This window comes from Sarcophilus harrisii, chromosome 4 (genome assembly GCF_902635505.1).
Source record: "Sarcophilus harrisii chromosome 4, mSarHar1.11, whole genome shotgun sequence".
In the NCBI taxonomy this organism is placed as follows: Eukaryota; Metazoa; Chordata; class Mammalia; order Dasyuromorphia; family Dasyuridae; genus Sarcophilus; species Sarcophilus harrisii.
The window spans coordinates 290,050,259-290,064,515 of NC_045429.1; the positions used below are offsets into that span (position 1 = coordinate 290,050,259).

General features: G+C 45.9%; 1 protein-coding gene across 8 annotated transcripts in view; it reads left to right on the plus strand.

The window, feature by feature from the left end:
- Nucleotides 1-223: 223 nt before the first annotated feature.
- The window catches only part of CHD3 (chromodomain helicase DNA binding protein 3), a 29,036-nt gene continuing 15,002 nt past the window's right edge, over nt 224-14,257 (plus strand). For 2 of the 8 annotated variants that reach the window (XM_031965447.1, XM_031965454.1), the window contains exons 1-18: nt 224-509; nt 5,219-5,331; nt 5,644-5,814; nt 6,006-6,127; nt 6,668-6,939; nt 7,214-7,344; nt 7,523-7,673; nt 7,830-8,023; nt 8,364-8,597; nt 8,892-9,095; nt 9,671-9,882; nt 10,363-10,494; nt 11,362-11,461; nt 11,929-12,120; nt 12,435-12,635; nt 13,066-13,203; nt 13,479-13,600; nt 13,971-14,144. In XM_031965447.1, coding sequence (XP_031821307.1) covers nt 254-509; nt 5,219-5,331; nt 5,644-5,814; nt 6,006-6,127; nt 6,668-6,939; nt 7,214-7,344; nt 7,523-7,673; nt 7,830-8,023; nt 8,364-8,597; nt 8,892-9,095; nt 9,671-9,882; nt 10,363-10,494; nt 11,362-11,461; nt 11,929-12,120; nt 12,435-12,635; nt 13,066-13,203; nt 13,479-13,600; nt 13,971-14,144 — 3,119 coding nt within the window. In that variant the 5' untranslated portion in view covers nt 224-253. The remainder of the gene's footprint in view (nt 510-5,218; nt 5,332-5,643; nt 5,815-6,005; nt 6,128-6,667; nt 6,940-7,213; nt 7,345-7,522; nt 7,674-7,829; nt 8,024-8,363; nt 8,598-8,891; nt 9,096-9,670; nt 9,883-10,362; nt 10,495-11,361; nt 11,462-11,928; nt 12,121-12,434; nt 12,636-13,065; nt 13,204-13,478; nt 13,601-13,970; nt 14,145-14,257) is intronic. The other 6 variants (XM_031965450.1, XM_031965448.1, XM_031965451.1 and 3 more) reach the window with 6 other exon arrangements.

A 14,257-nucleotide genomic window follows, 5' to 3' on the forward strand; every position in this document is an offset into this window, starting at 1 on the left:
ATTGTTTTTGGGAGGTGGTTTCGACCCCTCCTTAGACAGAGAGGTGGGGGTAGGGGGTGGCCCGGGGGTTTGGGGGGCTGGGGGAGGAGGTGAGTTGGAGGAGGAGGAGGAGGACGACGACGACGAGGAGGAGGAGGAGGAGGAGGAGGAGGAGGTGGTGGTGGTGGTGGTGGTGGTGGTGGTGGTGGTGGTGGTAGTGGTGGGGGAGGCAGGCGGGCGGTGGGGGGGGGGGGGGGGGGGCCAGAGCTACAGGATGGCTTCCTCTCTGAGGGACGAGGAGGAGGAGGAGGAGGAGATGGTAGTATCTGAGGAGGAAGAAGAGGAGGAGGAAGAAGAGGGCGAAGAGGAGGTGGAGGCGGCGGATGAGGACTACGAAGAGGAAGACGACGAGGGAGTTGTCGGACGCGGGCCGCCGGGGCACGACCGGGGCCGCGGCCGCCACAGTCCCCCCAGCTGCCACCTCTTCCCGCCACCGCCCCCGCCCCCGCCGCCCCCGCCCCCACCGCCAGGTAAAGACGCGAACGAAGGACACCCGCCGAACCCCCCCCCCCCCTTTTACTCCGATCGCCGCCAGCCCAAAGTTCCGAAACCGTTGGGCGCGAGAGGGGGCTCGGGTGGGGGGTGTCGGGTAGCGCGCGCGGAGGAGCTAGGGGTGGGGGTGGAGAGAAGAGGGCAGGGGAGGGAGCGCGAAAGGCACCCACCGCGCGGACGGAGAGGAGTCGAGTCCGGGGGCGCGCGGACGACGGAACAGCCGGCCCGCCTGCTTGCATGCCCCCCCACTCCCTCCCCTCCCCGCCCGCCCCGGGCTGGAGGCCGGGAAGCTTTACGGGCCGGTGGGCCGACCTGCTGGCCGAGCGGGCCTCGCCTCCCCTCCCCCAAGTCAGCTCCCACCCCCTGCTCTGGGGGGAGCCTCCGGCTGCGGCCGCGGCTGAACGCCGGGCGCCAGCTGAGCAGGCGCGCGGACTGAGGAGCCAACTCTTGGTCGCAGCCGTAGGGGGAGGGGAGGGTTGGTAGTGTGTGGGGTTTCCCCCCCTCTTTTCTTCCTTTCTCTTCGGGGGATTAGGAGCGATCGAACCCCAGACGACCCCCCTCCCCCCCGCTCTCCCGCCGAGCTTTCGGGCCCCGCTTGAGCTCTAGACGTTTCCCCCACCCCCCACCCCCGGGCTGGCGGGGGAAAGGGGAGGCGGCGGCTGAGAGTGGCTACCGTGGCCGTGGTTCTGAAAGTTCAAGCTCGTTGGGGGTCTGACTAAATGTAAAATTAGATAACGTCTGTACGTTTGCGGGAGTCCCTCCACCTCGGGGTTCGGAATAAGCAAAGGGTGACCCTGGCCGCCTGGGGACGGACACGCTGCTCGCGCGGACGCTCCCGTCTGTGGGAACGTTGTTCTGCGGGTGGCGTTGGGACTTGTGCACACAGAGCGCGGCCCGGCCAGTAAACCTCCCTTTCTCCACCCAGGATCTTGGAAGTGGAGACGGGCAGGGTGCCTAAGGGGCAAACCAAACGGACCCACCGACAACTCCACCTATTTAGATTTCCCCCTTCGTTCATGTAGTGCTAGGCCCCTCGGTAGCAAAGCGGTGTGTATTCACTCCCCGGGACTCCCCCTTGTACTCTTATGAGCCATTGACCCTCTTTTGTCCTTGAGTGACCCTACTACTGTGGTCCCGGGCGAAAGTGGCGGTGACTTTTCTGACTGCCCCCCATCGCTGTGAGGGGCTGACTGAGGGATGTGGAGACACCTCGCCTCCGGCGGTGTTGGTGGTGAAGTCCGGCACGGGGGGTGCAGCTTTCCCACACGGCAGCTTTAGTGCCGCTAGCCACTGCTTCCAGATAACAGTTGCCACCTCAGGGACCCAGCGACCACCCCACCTGAAGCAGCCTTGTGTGGCTAGTTCCAGACGCGGAGAGAAAAGTGTGCTTGCATTTATACCTTATATGTAGGGAGTGACAGGACACTCTAATCCCCGTGCCTGGGAGCAGACTTCGGTAGCTTTGTAGATTAAGTTGCAAGGGAATTTAAGAGGTCATGGGATCTTAACTCCTTTATTTTAAAGATGAGGAAACTGAGTCAAAGAGAAGTTAGATGATTTGCCCAAAGTCTCACAAAGTGGTGAAGGGACCTAGAGAGTTGAGATTCAACTCCCAAGTCCTCTTCACTATACCAGGCTGCCTTGTGTTGTTGTTGTTGTTGTTTCCCTCCAGTCCTTATTGATGAGACATACCCAATGCTATTAATACTGAAATATAGATTAGTGCCATGCATGGCAAATATGCCTGTGTATACTTCAGTTGAACAACAAAAGAGGAGGGGGGTAGGATAGGAAGAGGGTGCAAAAGGGAGAGAGGAAGTGTCTTAATGAACATGAAATAATTAATCCCCCTCCTTCCCCCGTCTGAGAAATAGTGAACAAGTGGGGAAAAAATTACCTTGAGGGGAACATCTTTCATTTAAAGTGGAAATGGGAATATTTGGGAGATAGGTATAAATTCAATTAAATTTTAAACATCTATAATATATCAGTATAGTGAGCAATAAAAAGAGGAGGGAAGATAAGATTATTCTTGTCTGCTAAATTTTCAGATTAGGTAATCCTCTTTGGTCATTTTCAAAACCAGGCTAATAAAAGATGGGAGAGCTGGGAAAGAAAGCAAGAAAGAAACCGACAGGGGTTGAGGTGTGTCTTTGTTTGGCTCTCTTTGCTCCCCTCTTCTGAACCTAATTTTCCTAATAAGCAGATATTTGAAGGTAACAAATTGTTTGATTTTGAAATTAAAAATCATTTCCCTTCTACTCAGGGCATGCTTATGCCTAATCCCTCCAAGTATGAATGAGTAAAAATCTTTGTTGAGTAATTTTCTGATGTAAAAAAACTTTGGGAGGAATACATTACTCCCCTTTCTTTGTTTCCCTAGGTATGAAGAAAGCAAACCCCAACCCCAAGAAGTTTGTTCCATGTATTTAACTCTAACCTTTTGGCCCAAACTCCCAATGAGAATATGAATCTGTATGTTCTGTAGCACTCTATTGTTTTTCATTCTGACTGATTTTCCCTCATCCCCATTTTGTTTCACATTCTTAACTGGGCCCAACTTTACCTCTTTCTCCTCCCACCAACCTCTGTACATTGTTCAGTATTTCAAATTCAAAGACTCCTGCAGGGGGAAGGGAAAGAAGGGAGCCAAAACTGTATTTCTTTCCCCTCCCCCTCCTGGCAAGTATAAAGAAATATAATATTTAGATTTGATTACTTGGTGAAGGAGGAGGGTAGGATATGGGTAGGTGTGGAAAATTCTAGTAGTTTCTTTGCAAAAGGCTTGAAAATAAAAACCCACCCTTTCCTTGCAATACGCATGTGCAGAGGCCCTATTATGGTGGTTCATTGTGGGGGGAGGGAGGGGAATTTGAGAAAAAATAAATATATGTGTGTGAGATTGATGGTGAGATAGAAAGGAAAGGGGAGGGCAGGCTTTTTCTAAAGCTCCTCCTCCTTTTTCTAGCTTGCCAGCCCCCTCAGGGATCAGAGCCAAGAAAGTGGGAGAGCCTGGGCTTCAGGCCAGCGGGTGAGACAGAGGAGTTGAGACTTAGCTTCTCTTTTCTGTAGCTCTCCTTTTCTGTACTTGATTTTCTTCCACAACCCCACTTTGTCTGGGGTCAGGTGGAGATTCCACCTGTAGCTGGAAAGGGTCAAACAGATTAAAGAGTTCCTCAGGCCTGTCCCTCTTACCCTCCCCAACTAATTCATCCTAAACTAACTGGCCTGTCCTCCAAATTAACCCTTTTCCATTTTCATATTAATAAACCATTTGAAGTTAGAGAGATCAAAGGGCTTCTAGGAATAGTTCTCACTTTATTCTCAGTATTCAGGCAAGCATTTGTAGCTCTGTGCCCACACGTTCCCTTTTCTGACTTCAACATAAATTCTTTCATATAAAAGGACTGTTGGCTTAGTGCCTTGATCTTTGAAAGAAGCAGGGATTATGGGGAAGAAGGGAGTTGTAATGGGCCTTTGAGACAAAAATTCTAGTAATCTGTTGATAGTTGTTGCTAATTTGCCTTTGGTTATGGAAGGTGAAAAAGTGTAGCCTAAAGTAAGGGGATTGGGTTGGGCTTCACAAAATTGTCCCTTCCTGCTATTGCCTCTGCCCCAGCATGACAAGTCTGGCTGGTTGGACTGGTACTAGGGGACTAAAGAAAGCATATTAGAGAATGATGTCCTTGTAGCATTACTGCTTCCCAAAATTTATGGTAAGCATGGTCACTGAAAAAAGGAGGAAGAGGGGACTAGAGAAGGGAACACTAGGAAGAGCCAGTCCCTTTCTTTTGAAATAAGCAGTTGAGGCAAAAGCCAGGGTTTTTACCTTGATGCTGGCAGATACTATTATATTTATGAGAGAGTGGATGGGGATTGTTGGTGAGTTTGCTTGTTACTATATATAGTATTTTTCAGTAGATGTAACCAGCCTGTGTTTATTGTGTATGTAATATGTCAGCCCTTGTTTCAGAATTTCTTTGTTATACATATCACACTGAATATGTGTTGCAGTATATGTGGAGTCAGAAAACCCAGATCCCTAACATGGAAAGATTACAGGACTCAAAAATCAGAAAGACCTGAATTTATTTGTCTGATCCAATACCCTATACTTTTTTAGTGTAAGAATGGGCAAGTCACTTGTTATCTCAAATGAATATAAAAAGTGCCTAGCACATAACACTGTGTGTATGTGTGTGTGTGTGTGTGTGTGTGTGTGTATGTGTATGTATGTGTTCCTCCCCACCCTCACCCCAAGCCTTGGGATTATGCCAAACAGGCAACCTGGGCATGGCTTCTCCAACTTCCAGGAAGAGGGATAGTTGGCTGTTTTGGGGACTGTAGTTGGGGATGGGTTGCGGGTGAGGGTGGTATGAAAGAGCCTTGCATGGTCTTGAGAATCAAGATCTATAACTTGGAACCTAGTTCTTGATTGATGCAGTAGTTTGTCTATACTTTACTTCTGAACCCTTTTCTCATTTTTAGAACAGTCCTGTACTCGGTATCTCTTTAAGCACTTACAAAGAAACAAACTAGATGCAAACATCCAATGATGGGAGACAGAGGAGAGATAGGTTAAATTGCCTCTGCCCTTGGAGAAAGTGGGAACTGGGTCTCTAAGAGGAATAAGATGTAGAGGATTAGATGTTTAAGTTCTCCAATGTGACTGTTCTCTGCCCCGAAGATGAAGATGAAATTGGACTCCCACCTTCAGCTCTTGGAGTGAAGAAGAGAAAACGAGGACCCAGGAAACAGAAGGAGAACAAGCCAGGGAAACCACGTAAAAGAAAGAAGCTTGTGAGTATAGAAGAACCTGCAGCAGAACCCAGAGGTTCCATAAAAAACCCTTCAAAAATCCTTAGACTAGATGTCAAGAAGAGCTTCAATTCCTCTTTAGACCCCAAAAGAAGGGCCACTTATCTCCCTGTTAAAACCCTCAGGGAAGACCTCAAACCTTATCTCCCTGTCTCCCATCTTGTAGATGATTTGTAATCCACTCTCCACCTCCTCCCCCCAGCAAGTTCTAGCTTTCTTTACTCTTCCAATTATGATCACTGCTTTTTAGGGAAAGAGGAACCTCAATTTTTAGGTATTATTTTCTCCACTTAGGATAGTGAAGAAGAATTTGGCTCTGAACGTGATGACTATCGGGAAAAGTCAGAGAGTGGAGGAAGTGAGTATGGTACTGGACCTGGCCGAAAACGACGTCGGAAGCACCGTGAAAAAAAGGAGAAGAAGACAAAACGGCGGAAAAAGGGGGAGGGAGATGGATGCCAGAAGGTAAATAAAGACATGGAGAGGACTAGGAGTGAAACAATGTGATGGAGACACTGGTAGGAGTAAACAGATTTTGGAATGCTACATAAAGCAATAGAGAGTCAAGACAACTAATTAAGAAGGGTGGAAAGGAAGACAAGAATACTTTCAAAAATTGCTCTTTCTTCAGCTTTTAATAACTCCTTCCCTACCAGGTTGAACAGAAGTCATCAGCTATGCTGCTTCTGACGTGGGGTTTAGAGGATGTAGAACATGTATTTTCTGAGGAAGATTACCACACACTAACCAACTACAAGGCCTTCAGCCAGTTCATGAGGTGGGAAGGGATGGTGGAATATTTCACAAATGATCATGAGGAATCTCATTCAAACTGTTTCTAAACTCTGGTGCTAAGGGGGAATCTCTCTAGTAACAAAGCAGATTCCTCTTATAATCCTACTATCTTCAGCATGGGTGTTCTCTATTAATCGTAATTGAAAGTGCCCCCAAGTTCCTGGGTTTTTGCTTTACTCTGGGTGAAAAAATTACTGACATTATCATTATGGCAGACACTGCCACCTTCTGGCTAGAAATAGAGTACCTCCTGAGTCATAAGTTGTTGATTTCTCTTTGAAGAGCAGATAACCTTGGGGTCACCTCAGGTACCCCATTGCTAACTTTGAGACTTAGGTTCCTTTTGTCTCTCAAGGTATTCATCTCTCATTTGTTGGCACACTTCCTGCATGACCATAGCTCACATCATTAACCCAAGGGAAGCCTTGCTTTGACAGTATTGGATTTTTTTGGCCATTATCACTTTGTGGCTAGCAATCGTTATCAGATGGAGTGTCTGAGTCTTTGACACCCTTCCCTGCAGGCCCCTGATTGCTAAGAAGAACCCCAAGATTCCAATGTCTAAGATGATGACAATCTTAGGGGCCAAATGGCGAGAATTCAGTGCCAACAACCCTTTTAAGGGTTCTGCAGCAGCTGTGGCAGCCGCAGCAGCAGCAGCTGCAGCAGCTGTAGCTGAACAGGTGTCATCTGCTGTTTCATCGATCACCAATACAGTTCCTCCTGGGCCTCTACCACCTCCTGCTGATGTCCAGCCTCCACCTATCCGAAGAGCCAAAACCAAAGAAGGCAAAGGTAAAATATTCTCCAAACTTCCTTCCCGAAGTCCTTGGTACTTGAGGGGAAAGAGAAGCATAAGGTAGCTTGTTGTGGAAAGATAGACTGGGTGGGATAAGAGGGTAGGGAAGAAATCATAAAAATTGTTCCTTTCTAGTCCTGAATGGTAATATGAAACACAGCCAGAAATTGATTTTGATAAAATCCTGGCCTCCAGAAAGGATTTCAAAATTTTCATTAAAAAAAAATTAACCTCTTCCAATTGAAAAGTTCTACCCTTTCCATCTTCTAGGGCCTGGTCATAAGAGGCGAAGTAAGAGCCCCAGAGTGCCTGATGGCCGGAAGAAACTTCGGGGAAAGAAGATGGCACCACTCAAAATCAAACTGGGGTTGCTGGGTGGCAAGAGGAAGAAGGGAGGCTCGGTGGGTATCCTTATTTTGTCCCTTAATGGGGAGTAGGAGATCACTTGGAAAAATCTGACATCTGGGGGGGGGTCCAAATGCTGGGGTCTATGAGAGGAGTAGAAATTGGAAAACAATATCTAGGGTGGGAGTTTGGGCAGGTATTGGTCTGGCTGACAGGCCATGGGGCTATGGGCAGTATGTTTTCCAGAGTGATGAAGGTCCTGAGCCTGAAGCTGAGGAGTCTGACCTAGAGAGTGGCAGTATCCACAGTGCCTCAGGCCGGCCTGATGGCACCACCCGAACCAAGAAACTGAAGCGGGGCCGGCCAGGACGGAAGAAGAAAAAGGGTGAGAAAATGGAAAGGGCGTGTTATGGGCATGCATGCCTTTGTGTTTGTCTTTCTTTAAATATCTTGCTGTCTTTCTTACTTTCTCTTGTGGTCTCCCTGTTCTCTGTCTCTCTGTTTCTGTGTGTTTCTTTGTCTTCACTGGGATGTTTGACAGTTCTGGGCTGTCCTGCAGTGGCTGGGGAGGAGGAAGTTGATGGCTATGAGACGGATCACCAGGATTACTGTGAGGTGTGCCAGCAGGGCGGGGAGATCATTCTGTGTGACACCTGCCCCCGAGCTTATCACCTTGTCTGCCTTGATCCTGAGCTTGACAGGGCTCCTGAGGGCAAGTGGAGCTGCCCTCATTGTGTGAGTAAACCAGTACCCGGGCATTCTTTTATCCCAGGGACTTAGACATTTCCTTCCTTTCAGGGCCCAAATTCCCTATACTCAACCTCTTTCTTGTACCCTTCAGTCTTGTTTCTTTAGTCTAAAAAAAAAAAATGAGTACATAAGATCCTGGTTCATCACCCCTGCCATACCCTTGTATTGCTCCTACCTGTAACATCACCTTTTCTAAATGTCCTGTTCCTTAAATATTTCCTCCTTTACCTCCACTCTCAAGATATCAAGTGACCCTCTTTGATAAATGGTTTCTCTCTGTTTCTCCTGGTATATTTCTATGTCTTGTTGGTTCCTTGACCCTCAGGAAAAGGAGGGAGTACAGTGGGAAGCCAAGGAAGAAGAAGAAGAATATGAAGAGGAAGGAGAGGAGGAAGGGGAAAAGGAAGAAGAAGATGATCACATGGAGTATTGCCGAGTATGCAAAGATGGAGGGGAGTTACTCTGTTGTGATGCCTGTATCTCCTCTTATCATATTCATTGCCTGAATCCTCCACTGCCAGACATTCCCAATGGTGAATGGCTATGTCCTCGATGCACGGTAAGCACTGGTGTGTTCCTCGTAGCTAGTCCCTTTTCTCAGCTCCCCCTTTTTATTCTATACTTTCCTGAAGAATCCAAGCGTCTAGCCCTTAATACTAGTTTTTGTCCTTATCTCTGGTCTCCTACTTCCCCATTTCTCACTTTTTCCTCCACCACCACTTCACTTGCAATCCTCAGATTTCCTTTTTCTCCCTCTAGTTTATCTACTTCCTTTATAAAATGCCAGCTATACTGTTTTGGTGTCACATTTTCTGCCTTTTTTCCCCCCCCCCTGTCTTTGTATGCGGTAAAGTGCCCTGTGCTGAAGGGCCGGGTACAGAAGATCTTGTACTGGAGGTGGGGGGAGCCCCCTGTGGCAGCTCCAGCCCCTCAACTGGCTGAGGGATCACCAGACATCCAAGTTCCCCGTCCTCTCCAAGGCCGCTCTGAGCGAGAGTTTTTTGTTAAGTGGGTTGGACTGTCCTACTGGCACTGTTCTTGGGCAAAGGAGCTTCAGGTAATGGCTTTTATCCTCTCATTCCAATGGTTTATATTCTTTGTTCCTCACATAATTCTTCCCATTCTTATCACCTAGCTCTCAAGCTCATATTCTAATCTATACACTTAGCCTTTAACTATTGTTTCTAATTCACTTTCTTTAGTCCCCTCTCTTATCACCATCATTTCCACACTCTTCTTCTGTGGCTATCACCCTATGTCTCCAAACATCTGCAAAGCAACTTAGTATACTGGGAAAGAATGATAGACTTGGAGTAAAATGACCTAAGTTAAATCTTCATACTGTGTTCTCTGTGTGATTTTGAACAAATCATTTCTTTAAGCATCCATTTTTCTCATCTGTAAAATGAGGGATTTGAACTTAGATGACCTCTACATTTTTTCCCAACACTGTCTCCTAATTTCAGCATTCCTTTTTTCCAACACTTTCTATTCATGTCCCTATTCTTGATGCCTACTTCACATTTCCCTTGAGCCATCCATTTTTCCTTTTTCTATTCTCATTTATTCCCTACCTCCTTCCCTCTCTTACATAAAAGTTTCTGAACATCTTTATTCTTTTATTCTTACCAGTTGGAGATTTTTCATCTGGTGATGTACCGCAACTACCAACGAAAGAATGATATGGATGAGCCTCCACCACTGGACTATGGTTCTGGAGAAGATGACGGGAAGAGTGACAAGCGAAAGAGTAAAGACCCACACTATGCTGAGATGGAGGAAAAGTTCTACCGATTTGGCATCAAACCAGAATGGATGACAGTTCACAGAATCATCAATCACAGGCAAGTGAAGGAATCACAGGATAACCCTTCAGAATTATCCTTCGTATTGTTACAGTAAAAACCCTTTAATATTAAGAATTCTTCTCTTTAGGAGGGAAATAGTATATTCAATATTGGATAATTATAATCAAGACTTGATCAGATACTTTAAAGTCATTGGGGAGAATAATATTCCAGCGCAGCTCACCCTATATGCACCTTTATTCCTGTTCATTCATAAAAGCATAAGATATAATGTGGTTCAGTTAGTTGACCCATGAGATGTTTCATATCTTTGAAGATATCAGCATCACATGTTTTGAGATATACTTAAAATATTTCAACTTGTTTATGAAGGATTTGTGTTTTCTGCCTATATAATTTCCTTAGCTATTAAGTTATATATGTCTACTGCTTATTATGTAAAGTAAGACTTTTTATATATGTCCCATGTCATTCTTTCTGATCCTTTCCCTCCCCTCTCCTCCCTTCCCCTCAAAGCATGGACAAGAAGGGAAACTACCACTATTTGGTAAAATGGAGAGACCTGCCATATGACCAGTCAACTTGGGAGGAAGATGAAATGAACATTCCTGAATATGATGCCCACAAAAACAGCTACTGGAGGCACCGGTCAGGGGAAAAGGGGGCATAAGGATTGGGAAATAGAAAAATGGCCATTTATAGCTGGAGGGTAGGGAGAAGGAGGAGGAAGAGAAACAGACTCAACTAAAAGAAGATTATGGTGTGATTATTTGGAATAGGCATAAAGAGGAATGGTATAAGACAAGGAGTAAGGCCTGGCTTGGGAATAATTAAAAGGTGATTCATGGATGTAGAGAAATGTCGGGTTTTCGGCCCAAACTCCGAAGTGAGATGGGTCTTATATGACCAGCAATGCCTGCTCACCTGAATGGCGAAGACTGTGAGTAACGAGGGGCAAGAGCCAGGATGTTTTGAGACTCCGTTTATTATAAAAACAGCAAGCCCTTTTATCTTCTCAGTATATGCCTCTAGTTCCTATAGCTTAATGTAAGCACATTCTAGCCTATAGCAGATATATGATTCCCTACAGGAAGCTACACACAAGTACAAAGTGAGCATTCCTTTCCTAATAAAGTTTATGGGTATTCTCTCATCCTAAATCTGGCACGTCTCTCCTGGGAACTGCCATGTTGCTTCTTGAGTGGGACCCCTTCCTCCCAAATGCCATCTTGTTCACCCTTACAAGGCTGCCCTCAGTTTACCTGAGTCATGCCTCGTGCGATGTCCAAGGCTGGCGGGGAGTAGGGGGGTTGGCAAGTCTATTTACAGAGAAATGGGTTGTAGAGATGGGATGTTGGTGGGGTGATAGTTGAGGGGACCTCAGCTGTGGAAAACAGAGACAGAGTCCAAAGCTGTGGGAAATTAAGAAAGGACCTGTGTTGGAAAGAGGAAACTAGGTTGTGGAATATTCTTTCAGAGACCAAGCCTAAACCTATACCTTCCTCTGTCTGCTAGGGAGCTAATCATGGGGGAAGATCCTGCTCAGCCTAGAAAATATAAGAAAAAGAAAAAGGAGCTTCTGGGAGATGGCCCTCCTACCTCTCCAACCAATGATGTGAGTCCTTCTCATCACAATTTGCAGCCTTAAACAGTAAGAAGGCAAATGTAGACTCATGAAACAGAAACTTCATATGTAATCGGCTCTCTTCCAACAGTTATCCTTGTCCCTGCAGCTGTTAGGAATTAACCTCTAGGAGAAGTTGTGTGGTCATTTCAGTCATAGCTGATTCTTTGTAACTCCATTTAAGAATTTCTTGACAAAGATACTGGAGTGGTTTGCCATTTTTTCCTCCAGCTCATTTTACAGATGAGGAACTGAGGCAAACAAGATTAAATGATTTGCCTGGGCTAACACAGCTAATAAGTGTTAGGAGTTCACTTTGAAATAAAAAAAAAAAAAACCTATTTTATATGCTACCAAGAAATATAGTCAACTTAAAATTATAACTGGAAGGGGAGAAGGCTGTAGTTAAAGGACTAATTCTAACCATTCTTCTTACTTCTGGTCTCTTTATCTCACAGCCTACAGTGAAGTATGAGAACCAGCCACGGTTCATCACAGCCACAGGGGGCACACTGCACTTATACCAGCTGGAGGGACTAAATTGGCTACGATTCTCATGGGCCCAGGGCACTGACACCATTCTTGCTGATGAGATGGGCCTGGGCAAGACCATTCAAACCATCGTCTTCCTTTACTCCCTTTATAAGGAGGTGCCAGATACCAGGGTTCTGGAGGGGAATAGACATTGGCCCTTGAGCTCATTCCCATGCAAGGATTTGCTGCCTGTTCTCTACCTTCTCTATCCTTGGGGCCACTCCTGATTTAAAAAGTGTTTTCTTTTACTCCTCACCTCCCAAACCAGGGTTCATTTTTTATAGTATTCCCTCCTGATACCCACTCTTTGGGATTAATCTTTGAATTAAACCTGGGCTGATTGTGATGGAGGAGGGATGGATGACTGAGAGAGTATAAACTAAGAGGCTGAATTAATGAGTTGTGACCCAGTCTTGCTCTTATTATCCAGGGCCACACAAAAGGTCCATTCCTGGTGAGTGCTCCACTCTCAACCATCATTAATTGGGAACGGGAGTTCCAGATGTGGGCCCCCAAATTCTATGTGGTGACATACACTGGGGACAAGGATAGCCGTGCCATTATCCGAGAGAATGAATTCTCCTTTGAAGATAATGCTATCAAGGGTGGCAAAAAGGCCTTTAAAATGAGGGTAGGTACTTCAACAATATACCTCATTCCCTCCCATGCTGCTAAACCTGCACTGTTCCTCCTTTACCTCATTAATATGATACCTTCTCCTGCCTTGTCCCTTTATTTCTCACCTTCCTTTTCTCTCTCCTTTCATCAAAGAATACGTTATATTGTAGCCTTGGAACACAATAGGTACTTCCAAGGGATTTTGTTTTAAAATATTTTGCATATGGAACTTTACATTTGAGACCCTAATGAGAAATAGGAACATTAAGAACTGTATGTATGGGTCCTTATAGGCTTTGAAGCCAAGACTGTAGGATAAGATGTCTAATTCATCTTGGAGATTTGAAGGGAGGCAGAATACTTAAATCTCGGGCAAGGAGTGGATGCTGGATTTCATGTGCTGTTTGGGCAGCATCTGTATGGATCAATTATTATGTTGGCAGAGGGAAGCACAGGTGAAGTTCCACGTTCTTCTGACATCATATGAATTGATCACCATTGACCAAGCAGCACTTGGCTCCATTCGTTGGGCCTGCCTTGTGGTAGATGAGGCTCACCGGCTCAAGAATAACCAGTCCAAGGTGAGGGTGATGCAAGACATCAAAGGACTTAAGCCTTATTATTTATTTCCTACTAAGAATCTGACAATCTTTTGGGAGGGGAGGGCTAAAGGCAGATTACCTGGATCCCTGAGGGAAAAATGTAGTAAAGGTAGGAAAGAGGTGGGGAGACTAGGGGCAAAATAACTGTCTCTGAGAAAATGAGTTGGAAAGTGAGGAAAGGTAGGTGTTAAGAAATCAGATATATTAAGTTGCTCATAAACTTTCCTTGTCCTCCAACCTGGCCCTACTTCTAGTTCTTTAGAGTGCTGAATGGCTACAAGATTGATCATAAATTGCTGCTGACAGGAACCCCCCTTCAGAACAATCTGGAGGAGCTCTTTCACTTGCTTAACTTCCTTACCCCAGAAAGATTTAAGTAAGTATCCCTCTTCTTCCCTACCCCTACCATACATACATTTCTCTAGGCCCATTCCTTAGGTTTTATCCCCAAAACTCTTAAACATCTTTGTCTACCCATCACCCATTTTAATTTCAGCTTTTAACTTAGCCTTCTTGTTTTAACCTTACTTAAGGGGAAACAGTATAAGGAACGTTTTGGTGGGTATAATGAAGAAAATTAGGAGTATGGAAAAGGCTGAGGATAATCTGGGAAACAGTAATAGTTTTGTACAGGACAGACTTGGAGTAAGGGGTGGGTATTGGAATTACCTATAGTATCTAGTTATCCTGGGGACCATAGGCCTTGCAGTTAGGGGTTTTTCCTTTTCTCTTGTTTGTGTTTCCAGCAACTTGGAAGGTTTTCTGGAGGAGTTTGCTGACATCTCCAAAGAGGACCAAATCAAGAAACTACATGACCTTCTGGGACCACATATGCTTCGGAGGCTCAAGGCTGATGTTTTCAAGAATATGCCAGCCAAGACAGAGCTCATTGTTAGGGTGGAGCTCAGCCCCATGCAGAAGTGAGGCTGGGGGGGAGGGCACTAAATATTTGGGTCCTTGAGCTGGGGGTAGGTGGGAATTTATCAGGAGTGGGGTGGTTAGTGACCAAATGCCTTATCCTAATCTTTCCCTT